This window comes from Lolium perenne, chromosome 5, assembly GCF_019359855.2.
Source record: "Lolium perenne isolate Kyuss_39 chromosome 5, Kyuss_2.0, whole genome shotgun sequence".
NCBI classification, from domain to species: domain Eukaryota; kingdom Viridiplantae; phylum Streptophyta; class Magnoliopsida; order Poales; family Poaceae; genus Lolium; species Lolium perenne.
In genome coordinates, this window is record NC_067248.2 from 242,220,446 (window position 1) to 242,239,437 (window position 18,992).

Below are 18,992 nucleotides of genomic sequence, written 5' to 3' on the forward strand. Positions count from 1 at the left end.
AAATGGTTATTTTGTTAAGGAATGTCTACTGACAATTTTTTTGCCACTTTTTTTTACACTAAAATATAACAAAATAAATCTAAGAAAAAATAAGAGCGTGCTACAACATTATTCCTCACCACACAAAAAAGATCACATGGGAAACTTACTTTTTTAGCAAATGGCATGGCATATTATCGTGAAATTTTTACTCTCAAATGCATTCCACTTTATTAATTATATTAATTAGAGTTATCATGATCACGGTATGCTTAGAGCAAGTAGTACAATAGAGTCTAGTAAGCTGACTAGTGACTATAAGACATTAAATAATATATTTTAGATGAGTTGGAGGAGAGAGAAGCGAGGTGGGCTGTTATGCAATAGCCAGCTCTTGCACGTGCTTCTAGTCACTTTGTGAGGGTGAAAGATGGGTCATATGTTAGTAAAGTACTTCATTTATATAGCTAACTATTGTACATGTTAGCTATATGTTGATTATAAATGACATGGCATCTTGTTATAGCCAACAATTGGCTATACTATTGGAGTTACTCTTATAAATAATTTGTGATATTAAGATTGGAGCCAATGTAATAACAAGTCTTTGAATATCACCATTCAAACAGAGCAATCATTAGACATTATTTGGGCTATCAACCCCTCGAAGATGGTAAGCGCATGGCAACCAATGGTCGACGTTCATAATCTGCGAGGTATGAAAAACTAAATTGATCACTGGAGAGGGTCAAACACATCTACATATAGCTCTCGTGCAAAGGTAGGTAGCGCCTGTTGCAGCCCGGTTGCTATGGAGGAGGCTGAAGTGTCGGCGACACCACGGCTTGAGACCCCACGTAATCTGTCGCCACCATGCGCAGGGTTGCGCCAAGGTGGAGACTCCCATCGGCGGCGGCGGGACTAGGACCCCACCTGGTGGTTGTTGGCGGTCTTTTTGAGCCACTTGGGCATCTTCATCGCCAGCGAGAGTAGGCGGCGATGGTTTGCAGGCAATGGCGTTAGCCGTGGGAGTGGGGGAGGAGAGATGGGCACATGATTGGTTTAAGTACCCGTAGCCATCAATGCCGGCGCATGCACGCGCAGCATCCAACGCTATCGGCTTCAATATCGGCGCAAGAGTTGAGGTGGTGGGGCCAGTGGTGAGCGATGGCTTTTATGGCCATGGCTGTTGCGGATGGTCAGCCTTCTGCCACCGGGTCACTTCCAAGCGGGCTGGCAGCACGCGGAGAGAACACGCGCGCTATCCGCGCAACGTCGGCGCCGACGTATCGTTGTCCCAAATCTGGTGGGCCAATGGGTTGCGTCGGACAAGTTGATCCGTTTGTATCGCCCTACTAGAACGTGCGTGACCGATCCGCTTGTCCCCGCGGACCGTTTCGAACTGACCAACACTCAGATATTACGTCAATGTGGTTTGTGGGAGTAGCAAAACCACCTTTGTGAGCGAGGTGGCGTCGTCTTTCCAATGCCCACCTCATCACGCCTAACAGTTCAGAGCAACAAATGAGCTCCAGGATGATTCAGCTGCACCAGCTGCCATCAAAGGCCCAGCAAGATCAGCAACAGAATGGAGCTAGAATGAATTCGCAAATGAGATCTTTCAAGGGAAATTCAAGGTCTGGCGTTAATTGGTTATGCCTGGCAATGACTTTGTTGAAAGCATTGTCGAAGATTTTCTTCAAGGTGAAAACTTAAGATCTATGATCGGGCGATGACGATGTTTATGCACTGTTTCGCTTTTGAAGAGCTGGACTTCAGGTGCTATCTTGGTGGTGGTAATGTTGTTGTTTCAAGGGTTGAATCACTGTAGCGGGACTTTTTTTTTGTAATTCTTCTTTCTTTTTTGGTTGTGTGCATCCGTAGTACCGCTAGGGCAATACATTGTTGCATAGGTATATGCTTATGTTCTCCCTTAGCCGTTTTCAGGGTTGCATAATGATGCAGCCCTACCCAAGGTCGACACTACATCAAGACCGACTAGCCCTCCTCGTGGCCCCATGACACGAGCTCGAGCCAAAGCACTACACCAAGAGGTGAATTCGCTCCTCTCCATGTATACATTTGATACTCCCTTGTATGGTATACTACTTCATGCAAATACCTTGTGTTCCATCAGGTACATCGACCAAGACGCGAACCATGAAGACCGAGCCAATGAAGAGAGAGCTGGAAATGACGAAGATGGAGCTACAGCGCCCAGGCCGGAACTTCCGCCCTCCAAGACCCGAACTTCCGGCCAGATTCTCCCAAGATGCCCCCAAGATGCCCTCCAGCGCGCAGGAAAAAGCATCAGGCCGGAACTTCCGCCCCGAGGGACCGGAACTTCCGCCCCGCCGGAACTTCCGCCCAAGTTCCAAAAATACGCGAAATCAACACTGGATGTTACTGCAAGGAAATGGACGGTTTCCAGAACTTGGCCGGAACTTCCGGCCCGGCCGGAACTTCCGGTCCCCAGGACCGGAACTTCCGCCCCTGACCGGAACTTCCGCCCAAACCCACCGGAACTTCCGCCCTGTCGAGTTTCAGCACAACAGCACTTTTCAGCATGTAACTTACCCCTTCGCCCCACCTAGTATAAATAGCCATGTTGGCTCAGATCTGAGATTTAGACTTGATGATGAATTAAACCTGAGCTGTGCTCACCCTTGTGGGAAAACCAATCTAGATCTAGGATCTTGAGATTACCCACCCGGGCTCCGATCGAATCCTTTGTATCTCTTTGGCGACTTCTATCAAGTTGGTCTTTTGCTTGCACTTCTATCCTTTGGATCTTTTGCATGCACTTCTATCGATTTGGTCTTTTCGCCCTTCTAGATTCATAGGATCTCGATACGTCGATCTTTTTGCGAGACTTCTACCTAAGGGTCTTTTCTTGCAACTTCTATCGAGTTGGTGGTTCGGGCCAACGAGGGAAAACCGATTTGTGTGTGTGTGTGAGTTGTATCCCGCGCTTCCCCCACGTGTTCATCGCGTTCATCCACCTCCCCCACGAACTCCACCCAAATCCGTGAAGATCGGGCCATCCCTAGGGCTTAGCCCACATCATATGGTATCAGAAGCTCTTTGGTTGCCACGGATTTGACCTCCACCCCGCCCAATTCCACCAATTTCGCCCAAAAAATTTACAAAAAATTTTCCCAAAAAATAGCCTCCAATTGGCCTTGGATCGATCTCTCGATTTGTTGAGTTATTTGTGGTTTTGCTCCAATAGAAACTTGTCTTTGGTGTTGATCTGCAATTCCCCCACCTTCCCACAGCTTCTAGTGCCAAATTTTCCTCGAATTCGAAGGATTTCGGCCCGGATTTCCGCCCAAATCGAAGAACAGCCCGCAGATCTGGTTGCGACCGGAACTTCCGCCCGGCAGAACCGGAACTTCCGCCCGGGACCGGAACTTCCGCCCCTCAGGACCGGAACTTCCGGCCGGCCGAAATTTTCACAGCTTCCTTCGTTTTTCGTTTTGGTGCTAACCCCTTGTGTTTGGACTTCGGTTTGTGTGCCCTTTCAGCTACCACTAAGCTTCCGCAACATCAACAACGACGACGGCACCCCGAGGATCCAAGCGGTTCATTTGACACCTCCACCATAGCAAGTTCATCATCGTCGACCACCATCATCAAGTGGTATAACTTGCCCCCTAACTTGTAGCCGTAGCCTCTTTTGCGTACCTTTCCTATCGAGAGTGGCTTTCTAGTGTTGCGAAGCATTGCGCAAGCGTCCCGACCGTGAGGGTGTGCGTGTGTTGAGCAAAGCTACGAAGCAAGCTCGTGTGAAAAGAAAAGCAAAAGAAGTGTGACATACTTACATAGATAGTAGTATCCTTACATAGCGAGAAAAAGAAAGAAAAATACAAAAAGAGAAAAAGAGTGTGAGTAATACAAAGGAGTCCAAAGCTTATAAGCAAAAGAGAGAAAAGAGAAGAGAGGCGTCTTGCGCAAATCTTGTTGCTTCTCAATTTTGCAACCAAGCCACGGTCTCTCTTGTGTTAGCGTGACACCGAGCTAGTAGTCTTCGTTAGGACCAATCTTGTTCGTGCTCATTTTCCAAGTCGCGCTAACCCCATTTTGTCCCACGTGTGTGTTCCACCTTGTGTATGCCTTTTGCGATCACCGCCTTTGACTTGTGACTTTTGGATCTTACCCACTTTTGACAATAGACTTTTCGTTTGGTTCTTCCATTTGGCTTTCCACATCCATACCTAACACCATATAGAGTTTTGTTTTTGTGTGTGTGCATACATATCGGTTGTCCTTCGCCTTGAAACACCTTTTCGATTTTGGTTCGCAAGTTTTGACTTTCTTGGTAGTTTCTCCTAACCACCCACCACATAGTTCTTGTTTTAGTTGTAACCATGTCTAGTGGAGAAGGGAACCAACTACCGATGACTCGGCACCAACATTGGATAGCTACTCAAGCCGTCAACAAGAGCATCCATGACCTCACGGCAAGGATCGATGAGACCGTCGCACGCTATGAAGAACGAGCTCAAGTGCAAAGGATAGATCTCAATCAACAAGTTCAAGACCTCCGTGAGAAGATGGAAGATCAAGACCAAGAGTTGAAGGCCACACTCGCCATACAAGCTCAAGAAACAAGGGAGATGAAGACGGCGTTGGACAATATCCTCACTACACTCAATAGAAGACACCACTCAAGGTCTTCCCGCTCTCAAAGCTCAAGGTCAAGAGCTCCTACACCGTCTCACCATGACTCAAATGAAGACCCACGCCACCATAATGTGGATGTTCAAGTGCTTCAACAACAAGCTCAAGAAGCGGAGCAAGCTCGACTTCGAATCTTCCAAGAACGACAACGCCTTGAAGAAGAGCGTCTTCGGCAAGAGGATCTCAATGTTCAATTCCAACAAGAACAAGAACGCCTTCGACATGATCAAGAGCTAGTTCGTGCAAGGAAACAAGAGCGTATTCGCAATGAACAACAAGCACTTGAAGAACAAGAGCGGCAACGACAAGTACAAGAAGCTCAAGCTAGAAGGCAACGCCTTAATGAAGAAGAAGAAAGGCATGCGCATCAAGAGCGCCAACTCATCAATGTTGTGCAACCTCAACATCATGGTGCACCCCGCCCTCGTGGTCGAGACAACCGTCGCCATCATGATGATCGCCCTCATGGAAGAAGACCACCTCCTAGGGAAAGAAATGAGGAATCAAGTAATCAAGCATCAAGTGAAGAAAGTGTGATGCCTCGACAACGACACAACAATGACGACCAAGATGAAGATCATGGAAGACTACCTCCTCCTCAGCAACATCAAAACAACAATAGAGATGCTCAAGGTCCACAACCTCGCCCTTCACAACCTCGCAACCATAATGAGGATGAAGATGATGCAAGACCGCCTCCTAGACGCAATGACCGCAATGAGGAAGAAATCTTTGGGAAGCTCAAGTTCACCATGCCCAAGTTCCAAGGAGAAGAAGACCCCGATGCATACTTATCTTGGGTACTCAAGGTTGACAAGATCTTCCGCATACACAACTTCTCCGAAGCAAAGAAGGTGGCTATGGCATCACTTGAGTTTGAGGGATATGCAAACGTTTGGTGGGAAGAAGTGAACAAGAAGCGTGCTAAGGAAGAATTGGAACCCATTGGCACATGGGAAGAGATGCAACAAGTAATGCACAAACGCTTCGTGCCCAACCACCACAAGCGTGACCTCTTCAACAAGCTCACTCAACTCAAGCAAAGCTTCAAGTCCGTCGAGGAATACTACAAGGAGATGCACATGACAATGATGAGTGCAAATGTGGACGAGCGAGAAGAGCAAACAATGGCAAGATTCTTGAATGGATTGAACATTCCCGTCAAGAGGATAGTGGAGTTCTTGCCGTACACCAACATGGTTGAGTTACTTCATCAAGCTACAAGAGCCGAGCGCCAAGTGCGAGAAGACATAGCAAGTGCCAAGACAAAGTCCTTCTTTGCCGCAAGAAATGCAACAACCACCTCCTCAAGCATCAAAAACACAAGTGCTATCGCCTCCAAGGATCCTCCCAAACAAATGAAGAGTGCCTTCAAGACAACAAGCTTCAAGCCGGATCAATCCACTATGTCCTCCAAAGCTTCCACAGGATCTAGTAACATCACTTGTTTCAAGTGTGGTGCCCAAGGACATAAATCCTTTGAATGCAAGAACACAAGAGTTATGATAACTCGAGATGATGGAGATGTGGAGTATTTGAGTGAAGGTGAATATGAAGCCTTGGTACAAGCCGCAACAAATCATGAAGATGATGACTTGGAAGATCAAGAGAAAGTTCTATGTGTGCATGACGCAAACCCATCACTTGTGGTGACCAAAGTGTTGACAACCCATGTGCTCCCAAATGAAGACCAAAGATGCAATATCTTCCAAACAAGAGGCAGAATCAATGGCAAATCAATAAAGGTTATCATAGATGGTGGGAGTTGCCACAATCTTGCAAGCACCGAACTATGCTCCAAGCTCAACCTCCCACTAAGGAAACACCCCCATCCTTACCATGTGCAATGGCTAAGCGACAATGGAAATGTGAAGATACAACACACCGTCTCCGTATCCTTTAAGATTGGATCCTATGAAGATACCGTTGATTGTGATGTAGTGCCCATGTCGGTGTGTCACATGCTACTCGGTCGGCCTTGGCAATATGACAAAAGAGCAAACCATGATGGCTACACAAATGCCTATAGCTTCAAGGTCGGCGACAAGACATACATCCTACGCCCAATGACTCCTAGCCAAGTAATTGCGGACAATGCAAAGGCTTTAGCGAGGGCTAAGGAAGCTTCTACCACAAGTGAGATGAGCGGTGAGAGAGTGACCCACCACAAAGAAAGTGAGCGCCACAAGCCATATGTGAGTGAGATGAAGAGTGTCCTCATAGCTACCAAGAGTGAGATGAGAGAAGTGCACCACAACCCATCCACCAAATTGCACTACGTGCTCATATGCAAGGGGCCATCTTCGGAGACTAACAACTTAACATCACTTCCTTCGTCTTTGTTGTCTATTTTGAAGGAATTCCAAGATGTCTTCCCCGACGAGCTCCCTCGGGGACTACCACCGCTTCGAGGCATCGAACACCGCATTGACCTCATACCCGGCGCTCCTCTACCAAACCGCGCCGCCTACCGCACCAACCCCGAAGACACAAAGGAGATCCAACGCCAAATACAAGGCCTCCTCGAAAAAGGGTATGTTCGCGAAAGCTTGAGCCCTTGTGCGGTTCCCGTTATACTCGTACCTAAGCCGGATGAGACGCAACGGATGTGCATGGATTGCCGTCCCATCAATTCCATCACCGTCCGCTATCGCCACCCCATCCCGCGCTTAGATGATATGCTAGATGAATTGAGTGGTGCCACCATTTTCTCTAAGATTGATTTGCGTAGTGGTTACCATCAAATTCGTATGGCCATAGGCGACGAATGGAAAACCGCCTTCAAGACCAAACTTGGTCTCTATGAATGGCTTGTTATGCCATTTGGCCTCTCTAATGCACCTTCGACTTTTATGCGTCTCATGAATCACATCTTGCGTCCTCTCATTGGCAAGAGTGTGGTTGTCTATTTCGATGATATTCTTATTTATAGCAAAAATCTCGAGGAGCATGTGCAACATGTGAGAGAAGTCTTATGCATCTTGCGTCGTGAAAAGCTTTTTGGCAACCTTGCCAAGTGTACCTTTGCTCAAAACAAGTTGGTCTTTCTTGGATTTGTGGTTTCCGCCGATGGGATTGAGGTTGATTCTTCAAAGGTTGAGGCCATCCACAATTGGCCTACTCCTACAAATGTTGCACAAGTCCGAAGTTTTCATGGACTTGCCGGTTTCTATAGACGCTTTGTGAAAGATTTTAGCACTATTGCTTGCCCTTTAAATGAGCTTACCAAAAAGAATGTTCCGTTTGTTTGGGGCAAGGCACAACAACACGCTTTTGATGAATTGAAAAAGAGACTCACCGAGGCACCACTACTCGTTCTTCCTGATTTTGAACAAACTTTTGAGATTGAATGTGATGCGAGTGGACTTGGAATTGGTGGTGTTCTTATGCAAAATGGCAAACCCGTGGCATACTATAGTGAGAAGTTAGATGGCGCACGCCTCAACTATCCTATATATGACAAGGAACTCTATGCTTTGGTTCGTGTTCTTGAAGTTTGGCAACATTATCTTTGGCCAAAAGAGTTTGTCATTCACTCCGATCATGAGTCTTTGAAATATTTGAAAAGCCAACACAACTTGAACAAGAGACATGCTAAATGGGTCGAGTTCATTGAGTCCTTTCCATATGTAATCAAATACAAGAAGGGCAAGGACAATGTTGTTGCGGATGCTCTTTCCCGCAAACTCACCCTTTTACTCACTCGATTGGATTTCCATGTTTTGGGACTTGATGAAATCAAAGATTTATATGCCTCCGACACCTTCTTTGGACCCATATTTGAAAAGTGTTCTCATGTTAAGGGCATCGATGATTTCTATTTGCACCAAGGTTTCTTGTTCAAGGGCAACAAACTTTGCATTCCTATGTCCTCGCTTCGCCTTTTGCTCTTACAAGAATCGCATGGTGGTGCTCTTATGGGACACTTTGGAAGAGACAAGACATATGCATTGCTCTCCACTCACTATTATTGGCCAAGAATGAAGAGAGACGTGGAGCGTCTTTGCCGCCGGTGTACAACATGCTTACAAGCTAAGTCCACTTGTAACCCCTATGGTCTTTATACACCATTGCCTATTCCTCATGCTCCTTGGTCCGACATAAGTATGGATTTTGTATTAGGATTGCCTCGAACTAGATATGGTCATGATTCTATCTTTGTAGTGGTTGATCGATTCTCCAAAATGGCTCATTTCATACCATGCTCTAGAACGGATGATGCTTCACACATTGCCTCCTTGTTTTTTAGGGAAATTGTAAGACTCCACGGTGTACCAAGAAGCATTGTGTCGGATCGAGATGTCAAGTTCATGAGCTACCTTTGGAAGACACTAATGGCCAAGTTCAACGGCAAGCTTTTGTTCTCATCATCATCACATCCACAAACCGATGGGCAAACCGAAGTGGTGAATCGAAGCCTCTCCACACTCCTCCGAGTCCTTGTCAAGAAGAATTTGAAGTCATGGGAAGATTGCATCCCGCATGCGGAATTTGCCTACAACCGCTCCAAGCATTCCACAACAATGCGAAGCCCTTTCATGGTCGTCTACGGGTTCGAACCACCTACGGCAATGGATCTACTTGCACTTCCACTACATGAGCAAGTCAACATGGACGTCGACAAGCGAGCCCAATACATGAAGAAGCTACATGAAGACACAAGGGCAACGATCGAGCAACAAGTTCTCCGCCAAACCGCTAGACTCAACATAAACAAAAAGGCACGGATCTTCAATGAAGGAGACCTCGTATGGATACACCTCCGCAAGGACCGCTTCCCTCATGAACGCAACTCCAAGCTCAAGCCCCGAGGTGATGGTCCCTTCAAGGTCCTAAAGCGCATCAACGACAATGCCTACGTCATCGACATACCAACATCCAAGTACTTGGTGAGCAACACGTTCAATGTGTCCGACCTCTCACCCTACTATGGCGATGAAGAGAACATAGAGTCGAGGACGACTCTTTCCCAAGGGGGGGGAGATGATGCAGCCCTACCCAAGGTCGACACTACATCAAGACCGACTAGCCCTCCTCGTGGCCCCATGACACGAGCTCGAGCCAAAGCACTACACCAAGAGGTGAATTCGCTCCTCTCCATGTATACATTTGATACTCCCTTGGATGGTATACTACTTCATGCAAATACCTTGTGTTCCATCAGGTACATCGACCAAGACGCGAACCATGAAGACCGAGCCAATGAAGAGAGAGCTGGAAATGACGAAGATGGAGCTACAGCGCCCAGGCCGGAACTTCCGCCCTCCAAGACCCGAACTTCCGGCCAGATTCTCCCAAGATGCCCCCAAGATGCCCGTCCAGCGCGCAGGAAAAAGCATCAGGCCGGAACTTCCGCCCCGAGGGACCGGAACTTCCGCCCCGCCGGAACTTCCGCCCAAGTTCCGCCCAAGTTCCGAAAATACGCGAAATCAACACTGGATGTTACTGCAAGGAAATGGACGGTTTCCGGAACTTGGCCGGAACTTGTCCGGAACTTCCGGCCCGGCCGGAACTTCCGGTCCCCAGGACCGGAACTTCCGCCCCTGACCGGAACTTCCGCCCAAACCCACCGGAACTTCCGCCCTGTCGAGTTTCAGCACAACAGCACTTTTCAGCATGTAACTTACCCCTTCGCCCCACCTAGTATAAATAGCCATGTTGGCTCAGATCTGAGATTTAGACTTGATGATGAATTAAACCTGAGCTGTGCTCACCCTTGTGGGAAAACCAATCTAGATCTAGGATCTTGAGATTACCCACCCGGGCTCCGATCGAATCCTTTGTATCTCTTTGGCGACTTCTATCAAGTTGGTCTTTTGCTTGCACTTCTATCATTTGAATCTTTTGCATGCACTTCTATCGATTTGGTCTTTTCGCCCTTCTAGATTCATAGGATCTCGATACGTCGATCTTTTTGCGAGACTTCTACCTAAGGGTCTTTTCTTGCAACTTCTATCGAGTTGGTGGTTCGGGCCAACGAGGGAAAACCGATTTGTGTGTGTGTGTCAGTTGTATCCCGCGCTTCCCCCATGTGTTCATCGCGTTCATCCACCTCCCCCACGAACTCCACCCAAATCCGTGAAGATCGGGCCATCCCTAGGGCTTAGCCCACATCACATAATATTACTGGTATAAACTTAGTTAAGTGTTTTTTTTTGTTGGTTTGGGGTTGCTTATCAAGCTCGCCGCTCGATAACTTAGCTAAGTGTTTAGTATTGAAGTAAAAGGGGTATATCTTTTTTTTTGCGGGTGGGGTATATCTATTTTAACAAAGGTAAACGGAAAGTCAATCGAGAAGATTGATACTACAGGTTCAACAGTTGTAGATACATCCTGCATTGCCATGAAATTTACTGTCGAACAAAAGGGGTATATGTATTTTACAAAAGTAAAGGGAAAGTTGGTAATGATATCTGGTCCTTGTGCCTAGATACCCTTAAACCTTTTGGCTTTTGAGCAGAATGAAAGGCTAGAGAGATTTTCTGCAGAGTTCACGGCATTTGCCTCTGGCAATCTTACTGAGCATATAGAGGGACAAAGGAGTATCATCTTTTGCCTTTAATTTTTCAGTTTTATTAACAAGAGAAAGTTGAGTTGACATCTTTGCGCTTTTGATCAAAGCTGATTTTGTTTGCCTCACCTTTTTTCTTGGAAAAGAGCTAGCCAAACAAAATACTGTTAATTAGTCCTTGCACTTCAAACTTATAATGTGCAACCATGATCATGCCACAAACCACACAAAATATATAGGTGAAAACCCCATGTGGTCGGTAAGCACAAATCACCAGCCATTCAGTCATCCCTAACAAGCCAAGAAGATCATCACCAAACACACCAGAGAGCTGCCGCGGAGAACGCCGAGCAGCTGGCTGCTCAGCAGCCATTGGTGGCCTCTGCCGGCGGTGCCGCCTCCGCCACCGTCTTGCACAGGTTTTCGCGCAGCGCGAGGTTCTCACGGCGGAGCACGCCAGCCCTCTCCCGGAGCCTCTCGTTCTCCGCTAGGATGCGCCGGTTCTCAAGGTGGAGCTTCAGGTTCAGCATGGCCATATCCGCCTCTGCAGCTCTCCTCCTCCTCCTTCTGATCAGCCCTAGCTCTGCTCCTGCAGCCCTCCTCCTCCTGCTGATCAGCCTTAACCTGCATATGAACAGGTACAGTTGTTTTAAGCACACATGCAGCATCATGTTCCTGGATGCATCAGAAAGAACCATACATCTACACAAGGAGCAAACTCCATTCCGGCTACTGCTGCAAAAAGTAATCTAGGTCAGGAATAATCAAATAAGTTCATAGATTAATTACCTCTTCCTCCTGAGAGTCATCACTGAGACGTCTGGCTTCTTCTGCTGCTGCCGCCGCCTGATGAACACAGCAGGGGAAGACCACTGTATCTTGCTGTTCCAGGAACCAGAGCACATGTTGGCGAAGGACGGTGTCTTTGTGTTTGCTCCTAGATGGCTAGATCCCAGTCATGGGGCTTTGCAATGAGCCGTCTGCCGGTAACGCCATATTTATAAGGCGGCTCCTTTCGCTTTGGTGCTTTAGATTTTTTGTTGTTGTTGGGTGGTGCATGAACACGTTTGATATGACACCATGTGAAGGATAGGATCATAGGAGATGGAACCCTCTCCATCATGGACAGCATGGACCATATATGCGCCAAGGCATCCATCTTCATGGCACGAATCATTCAGCACACAATTTCCTCCCCAAAGTAAAATAAAAAGGCCGGAGAGTGACAAAAGAATCAAAATCGATGTGATTATTACATGGTTTCGGATGCTACGAGAACACTGGCAGGTTGCACATGAGACAGCATCATCTTCCTTTTGACGGTGCAAGGTCGGAGGACAAAAGAAGGGAATCATTTCAGCAGGGAAGGCATCAAGCTCCAAGAGACTAGTTGAATTCCTATGCTCCAAAAGTTGACTAAGAAGGCCGTATTGCACTAAAAGCAGATTGCCGATCGTGCGGAGTATCATTGATTCTTGAGAGGAGGTATTTGCGTCGGAGCATGATGAAAATTCAGAGTTTTTTCCTCGGTACTTGATCGACGCACGACACAACAAGTCAAAAAGGCTTTCAAGCGTATCAATTCTTCTTTTTCTTGCTCGTGCAGTGCAGTTTCTTCGTCGCTAAGATGTGCTGCACTCTTTCCAGCTCTCTATCGTTCCACACATAGTACTACTCGCTTTTTCGAGATGAAGTGTAGTGGTATTCACTCTATTTTGGCTGTTTATAGTTTCTTTTCTTTTTGAAAAAAACTCAAGTTGCATAAAATTGCACACTGCTAATCCTAAAACTGCATTCTTTGAGTGAAATATGAGCATGGTGTTTTTAGCTTTTAATAACTAGGAAATTTCTATACAAAGGCCTCGAAATAACGCGAATGCGCAAGACTGTACAATGGGTCGCTGATCGAGCAGCGGTTCAACGCCAACGCAATACCATCATAGAGAGAATCTTTAGAGAGGAGAACTCTGGAGCCAGGAAAGATGATTTGGCCAAAAGCTGCACTCATGGCTCTCACACGAGTGCTGTGGAGCCGCTCCAGCCCTCCGATAAAGCGCCTACTCATTCGATCAATGTACCCAAGTGGAGGTTTCATTCCGATGCTTGACATGCCTGCACCATTGACAAGGCGTCCGCTGCAACTTTGGCCATTCGACACTACCCCCCATGCATGAACCTGGTTCATCAGTGCAAAAGTGTTGCATTACACAGGAATTTGGCAGTGGGATCTTGGTTCAAGATTAGCATCATGACTTCACAGGTCACATGCCAAGTTTCGTCTAAAAGTTCACGTGCCAAGAGCAAAGGCATTGGTACCTGGAGGCCCTCTTTGATTCTCAGAATTTCATGGAAATCGCTACAATTTGCACAGAGGGAGATCCCACAGATTGGAGAGGTTCAGCACTTAATATCTGTGGCAAAAATGACTAATGGTCATGAGCAAATGAAGTCAGATAAAGTTTGCACATGGATCTGGTGCTAAGTGCCAAGTAAGGTAAATTTCTTCTTACACAAATTTCAGCGCTGAATTTTCTGAACTTAAAAAAAAAAACAAGACTGCATGGAATTAGGTCTAGCACATACACAATAGATGAAAAATTCATGCCGATTTCAGTCTGGTAGCAATTATCTTTAGGTGCGTAGCCGCGAGCCTCTGAGTTGTTTTCTTCGTCAGCACTCTCTTTTTGCAGTAAAACAACGCATCAAGAAGATGCAAGCAAACACGTTCAACACCGAGCCTTCGTCGGCATTTTGTATCCATTATCTTTTTGTATTTTCTATATCAGGTGTAACTAATTCACATATTGAGAGTGCATTCAAGTTTATAGGAAAGAAAGTGTGCAGATGTCGTTCCCAATAAGCTTCAGAAACGTAGATGTTTCAACTATAAGTAACTCATTGGCAATGCTGTCACAACAAGTTGAGGAAGAGTATGCATACAGGTTATGGACTGTTACTGTTAGTGCCCTCTTGCGATCCTTTGAAGATACGGTACGCAGCTATGCACATCGTTATGTTACCGATCACTGTTAGAGCACCTTGAATCGCTACAAGTACCTGCGGATTTTGTCGTCAGTAAAACATCATCACATCGGGAACAAAGTCAACGAACATGAGCAAAACAATTACTATGTTTAACTTGAACCTACTTGGACTTTTCTTTTGCCTGCGTTTTTTTCATGATAACGACTAAAGGGCTATAAAATATTATAATTTTGACGCAACACCAAGGAGCATAAAGACTTTAGCTGAAAATAATTATCAGTGTAGCCCTCTATGTATCAAGTGCATTTCTAATTTGCTACTGCTTTCCTTAATATAAGACGTTTTGGCATGCTCTCAAATCTACCCCTGCAAGTCGTGAGGCTCAACCGGCGGAGCACTGGCTCCCACTTAACACTGGCTCGCATAAGGCGAACTCTGGCAGTGCCTTTTCTCAAGTTGATGGTCACGAGAACAGAGCGTCGCTCTGCTGGTTAGGTGTGCGGGAGTGCACGCCAGCCACCCGGGTTCGATTCTAGAGGGAAACCTGGAGCTCATGGAGTTTTCTTCTGTAAAAAAATGCTAATGAATGCCAGTGCCTATTGCCTGGGTTGGTCTCGGGTTTTTTTTCAAGTTGATGGCCACAGAGGTGCGGGTGTGGTCTTGAGAGAACACCAATACACCATGGCGATTTCCCTGCGGAAGCATTACATTTTTTCCCTCTTGTTGCTGATCCGGATAGAGCAGAGCTTCTGGCCTCTCGTCGTGCGGTCCAACTCACCAAGGAGCTGGGAGTGTCGAAGATTGTCCTGGAAACAGATTGCTTGGGTGCTGTGGGAAAGGTAGTAAGCAAGCAGCTGGATCGCTCGGCTCATGGTCCCCTGGTTGAAGACATCAAGGCACTTCTGGGCGAGTTTGATGATTATTCGGTCAAGAATGTGTGACGGTCTTGTAATGAAGTTGCGCATAGGTTAGCTAAGGGAGGTTGTGATAATAAGATTTATAAAACCTGGATGGGTTTGATATTTGATGGACTTGCTGGCATCTGACGCTCGTGATTAATATAATGCAGCCATTTAACGTCAAAAAGACGTTTTCGCAGTTCGGCGGGAGTATTATCTTGTAATTTCAGGGTAGGGCAGGCACACAATGACAGTTGACAAATGATAACGACTAAAGGACTTGCAAATATTATAATTTTGACGCAACACCAAGGAGCATAAAGACTTTAGCTGAAAATAATTATGACTGTAGCCCTCAATGTATCAAGTGCGTTGCTAATTTGCTACTACCTCAGTTCCTTGCCAAAACGCCACACAATGACAATTGACAATTGACAACAGTTACAAAATATTGGGAGTATCAATGAGTAGCAAGCGATTGTTTTGTATTGAGGGTAATATCATCATACCTCAAGAGACTCTGAATTGTAGAAGAAATGCCACGTGCACGCGCACATCGCTCCACCGAGAAGTGGAACCTATTGGGCACAAATGCAGACATGTGAGTCAACAAGCATATGAACTGTCACCAAGAGTTCAAGACTGCCATTTGCAATAGCAATCGGAATTTTTCGATAAAGAATAGCAATCGGAATGCACGTTTCTAAAAGGAGGCACCGAGTGGAGTGAACCAAAACATCTGTCAGCATCTTGATACCACGCGAGCAAGTCTCGCAACATTTCACACATTCAGATACGTTATCCACAAGGACTTTTTTCTTCATGAAGTCGAAATTGGGAAATCCTTATCAAAGTTGAGGCTCACCATCCCCCAGGAGAGGCCTTTCCAGCCCTTCAACCCCGTCCGCTCCCCGTAATCCCAGACCAGCGCCATCGCCGTCACCCTGCAACCCCCCACCAAGATTTGATCTTCAGATTTTGCGGGCGCGGAAGCAAGAATGGCACAATGAATCGCTCCGAGCTAAGATAGCAGCGCTGTGGCGGGGGAAAGCACGTACCACTCGGCGACGCTGGAGACGTGGACGGCCCAGGTGGGCAGCGACAGCGCGTTCGCCGGCTCGGCCAGCGCGGCGAGCGCAGGCGGAGAGGCCGCGGCCGCTGCCACGGTGGCGGCCACCGCCGCGAGGGCGACGCCCCTCGCCAGGTGGGCCGCGGGCGGCGGAGGTTTCCTTGGCTCCCGTCGAGGTGGAAGAGGGGAGGGGGCCAGCGCTGCTACGAGCCGGAGAGACGCCATAGGGAGAGCCTGGTTGGCCTTCAGCCCTTCACAGAGCTCGCGTCACTGATGAGGTTTCGTACTTTCGTACAGTACAACTGGCCTTGCGTTTATCTGTATCCGTATGTGTACTCTGATGTGGTGCCATTCTTTTAAGAGATATTAGCACGGCGCATACACGAACTTGTCCCGCATGTGCATACTCCTCCACAAACTTGCAAAATGTGCTCCACTTGGCCGTCAACTTGACAGTCGGGTGCAAATCTGAACCGAGCAGTCCGAATTGGACGCGTGGATGACACGTTGGCTTTGGTCGGCGCTGTATATTTGCAAGCACCCCCCTCGCAGAGTAGCAGCAACAGTTTTAGCCCTTAACTTTTCATCTCCTGGAGCACTCGTCCTCGTTGGCGATCAGTTGGGCGACGCCTCGGGTTCTCCTCCTCCACGCCGACGGCGACGGCGCTGACGATTCCGCCGCGATGCCACCTGACCCTCACCTCCGTCCGTTCATGGCGGAACCCCCGAACTACGGTACGCCGACGTCCCCTGTTTCCTCTCCCCTGTTTCGTCTCCCCTTTTTCCTCTCCCCTGTTCGGGTTGGATGGGGTTTTTGCTAGGGTTTGCGCGTTGTTGCTGGGCCGCAAAAGAAGGTCGATTCGGTTGTGGGTTATTAAGGTCTGCACATTAGTCGGGATTGCACCTAGGAGACTCGAAGTTCTGTCGATTTTGTTTCTAGATTTGTGATGCCATTGAGTCGGGATTCGGTCAGGTGACCTGAAAATTGACACTTCTTGTGGATGGGAATTTGTGTTGCGATGCCGTTCGTAGAATTTTGGAAGGTCGAAGACGAAGGTGTGCAAGCAATGTTGGGGAAAAGTTAGAGATTTTAGAGACAGGCTGTGTGTAGGTTAAATGGGTTTCCTTTACTGAAATTGTTGGTTCCTGATAGCAATGCAGTTATCTGTTTTTGTGTTGAAGCAAATGTTGTCATCAATTGCTGCATTGAAACTTATTTCTTTAATATGTATGTAATCGCAGGATATGATGAAACACTATTTTCTGTAGTAGTGCAACACAATGGTTTTTTCTGCGGGTTACATGAAAATCTGTGTTATATTCAAGCATCAGTTGAGCATTGGGATGACTGCAGTACTGATACTTGGTCAATTCACTGGATTGATGAACTGCTGGGTCAGATGGGGTATGAGAGGGATGGGAGAATGCATGTTTACTGGTGCCCACCTGGCAAGGAGGTAACAGATGGGTTAGTTTGCATAGAGAAAGATGCAGATATAGTAGCAATGTGTGCTGCTGTCAGATATGAGAAGTCTCTTGTTCTCATGATTGATCACACCAACTTCCTGAAAACTCTTAGGGATGATGTTATCATACAGGGCAGTCCAGCACTTCCACCAGTTATCAGTCCAAGAAAAATGCCAACAAAGAGAGCTCCAATGCTTATGGTTGTAGCTGATCAAGGAACATCTAGAAATGGAGGTGAAACTTTTGAAGATTTTCGAAGAGCCGAAGAAGATGAGGACAGTGATGATTCAGAGTGGTGGGATAGTGATTATGAAGCAGCCGATGGTGACGATGATTTGTTTGCTGAGAATGTAGACAAAGAGGTGAAAGACAACAATGAAGCTGAGGAGGTTGCAGACTTGGAAGATGATACAACTCTTGATGATGCTGATCTTCAGTTTTCAGCACATGTGCAGGAACATTTGAAGAACACATTCAGTACATTCAATGCAGAAGTGGATATGACCAATCCAGAGTTCAAAGTGGGGATGATATTCAGTGGTGTGAAGGAGTTCAGACAAGCATTGCAGATGTACAGCATAAAGAGAAGAGTGAAAGTCAACAAGATAAGGAATGATCCAATGAGGGTGGAGGCAATTTGCAAACCTAATTGCACTTGGCAGATCAGAGGATCATGTGACAGCAGATTTGGAGCTTTTTCAGTCAAGAGTTATACAAAGAAGCACACATGCAAGTCTGACTGGGAGGTGAAGGCTTTGACATCCAATTTCCTGTGTGATACTTTATGGAGCTGACAGTCCTGGAGCTTATGAATGGCTAGAAGAACAACCACCTAACACATGGATCAAGGCCTTTTTTAGTGAGTTTCCAAAATGTGACATGTTGCTCAACAATCATTGTGAAGTTTTCAACAGGTATATTCATGGTCTGCTTATCATGCTCTGCTTATCATGCTTGTTGCTTATCATGCTTGTTGCTTATCATGCATGTTGCTTATCATGCTTGTTGCTTACCATGCTTGTTGCTTATCATGCAGCTACATTTTGGAAGCCAGAGAAATGCCTATGTTGTCCATGTTGGAGACTATCTTCTACAAGATGGTTAACAGGACAGTGACAAAGCAAAAAGAGGCTGAGACCTGGACTGGAACAATATGTCCAAAGATAATGAAAAAACTTGAAAAAAGTATGGAGTGGAGTAAGAATTGCATGGTTACTGCTGCTGGTGGAGGAGAATTCAAAGTTTCATCTGGAGGTGCAGGTCCTGATTATTCTGTGGATTTCAAGACCAAATCTTGTGACTGCAGAAGGTGGCAACTGTGTGGGATTCCTTGTCATCATGTACTTGCTTGCTGCAGGGAAGATAGGATAGACCCTGAGTCTCTTGTGCATAGTTGTTA

At 46.7% G+C, this 18,992-nt stretch overlaps 2 protein-coding genes across 4 annotated transcripts; both read right to left on the reverse strand.

Annotated features, from left to right (window-relative positions):
- Window positions 1-1,637: 1,637 nt before the first annotated feature.
- Window positions 1,638-16,435, reverse strand: LOC127302467 (uncharacterized). Of its 3 annotated transcripts, XR_011745718.1 has the most exons (6): window positions 16,116-16,435; window positions 15,923-16,001; window positions 15,567-15,635; window positions 14,114-14,230; window positions 13,490-13,584; window positions 12,995-13,349 (listed from the first exon to the last, which is right to left on the reverse strand). XR_011745718.1 is itself a non-coding variant. In XM_051332938.2 (5 exons), exons 1-4 carry the CDS (start codon window positions 16,349-16,351, stop codon window positions 14,117-14,119), a joined length of 498 nt encoding a protein of 165 aa, XP_051188898.1. In that variant the 5' UTR covers window positions 16,352-16,434; the 3' UTR covers window positions 1,638-1,648; window positions 14,082-14,116. The 3 variants fall into 3 exon arrangements, 2 of the variants coding, with proteins under 2 accessions (XP_051188898.1, XP_051188899.1); XM_051332938.2 differs by lacking the exons at window positions 12,995-13,349; window positions 13,490-13,584 and adding an exon at window positions 1,638-1,648 and having other exon boundaries at window positions 14,082-14,230; window positions 16,116-16,434; XM_051332939.2 differs by having other exon boundaries at window positions 12,995-13,584.
- On the reverse strand, window positions 11,323-12,758 carry LOC127302468 (uncharacterized). Its single transcript, XM_051332940.2, has 2 exons — window positions 11,963-12,758; window positions 11,323-11,797 (listed from the first exon to the last, which is right to left on the reverse strand). Exons 1-2 carry the CDS (start codon window positions 12,076-12,078, stop codon window positions 11,536-11,538), a joined length of 378 nt encoding a protein of 125 aa, XP_051188900.1. The 5' UTR covers window positions 12,079-12,758; the 3' UTR covers window positions 11,323-11,535.
- Window positions 16,436-18,992: the final 2,557 nt, after the last annotated feature.

Excerpts from the sequence above, each read along its gene's own strand:
- LOC127302468 (XM_051332940.2), bottom strand. The coding sequence starts at position 12,078 with ATGTGCTCTGGTTCCTGGAACAGCAAGATACAGTGGTCTTCCCCTGCT. Across the intron at positions 11,798-11,962 it reads ATGACTCTCAGGAGGAAGAG|GTTAAGGCTGATCAGCAGGA; the intron begins GTAATTAATCTA and ends GTTCATATGCAG.
- LOC127302467 (XM_051332938.2), bottom strand. The coding sequence starts at position 16,351 with ATGGCGTCTCTCCGGCTCGTAGCAGCGCTGGCCCCCTCCCCTCTTCCA. Across the intron at positions 16,002-16,115 it reads GTCTCCAGCGTCGCCGAGTG|GGTGACGGCGATGGCGCTGG; the intron begins GTACGTGCTTTC and ends GGGGGGTTGCAG. Across the intron at positions 14,231-15,566 it reads ACAATTCAGAGTCTCTTGAG|GTACTTGTAGCGATTCAAGG; the intron begins GTATGATGATAT and ends CAAAATCCGCAG.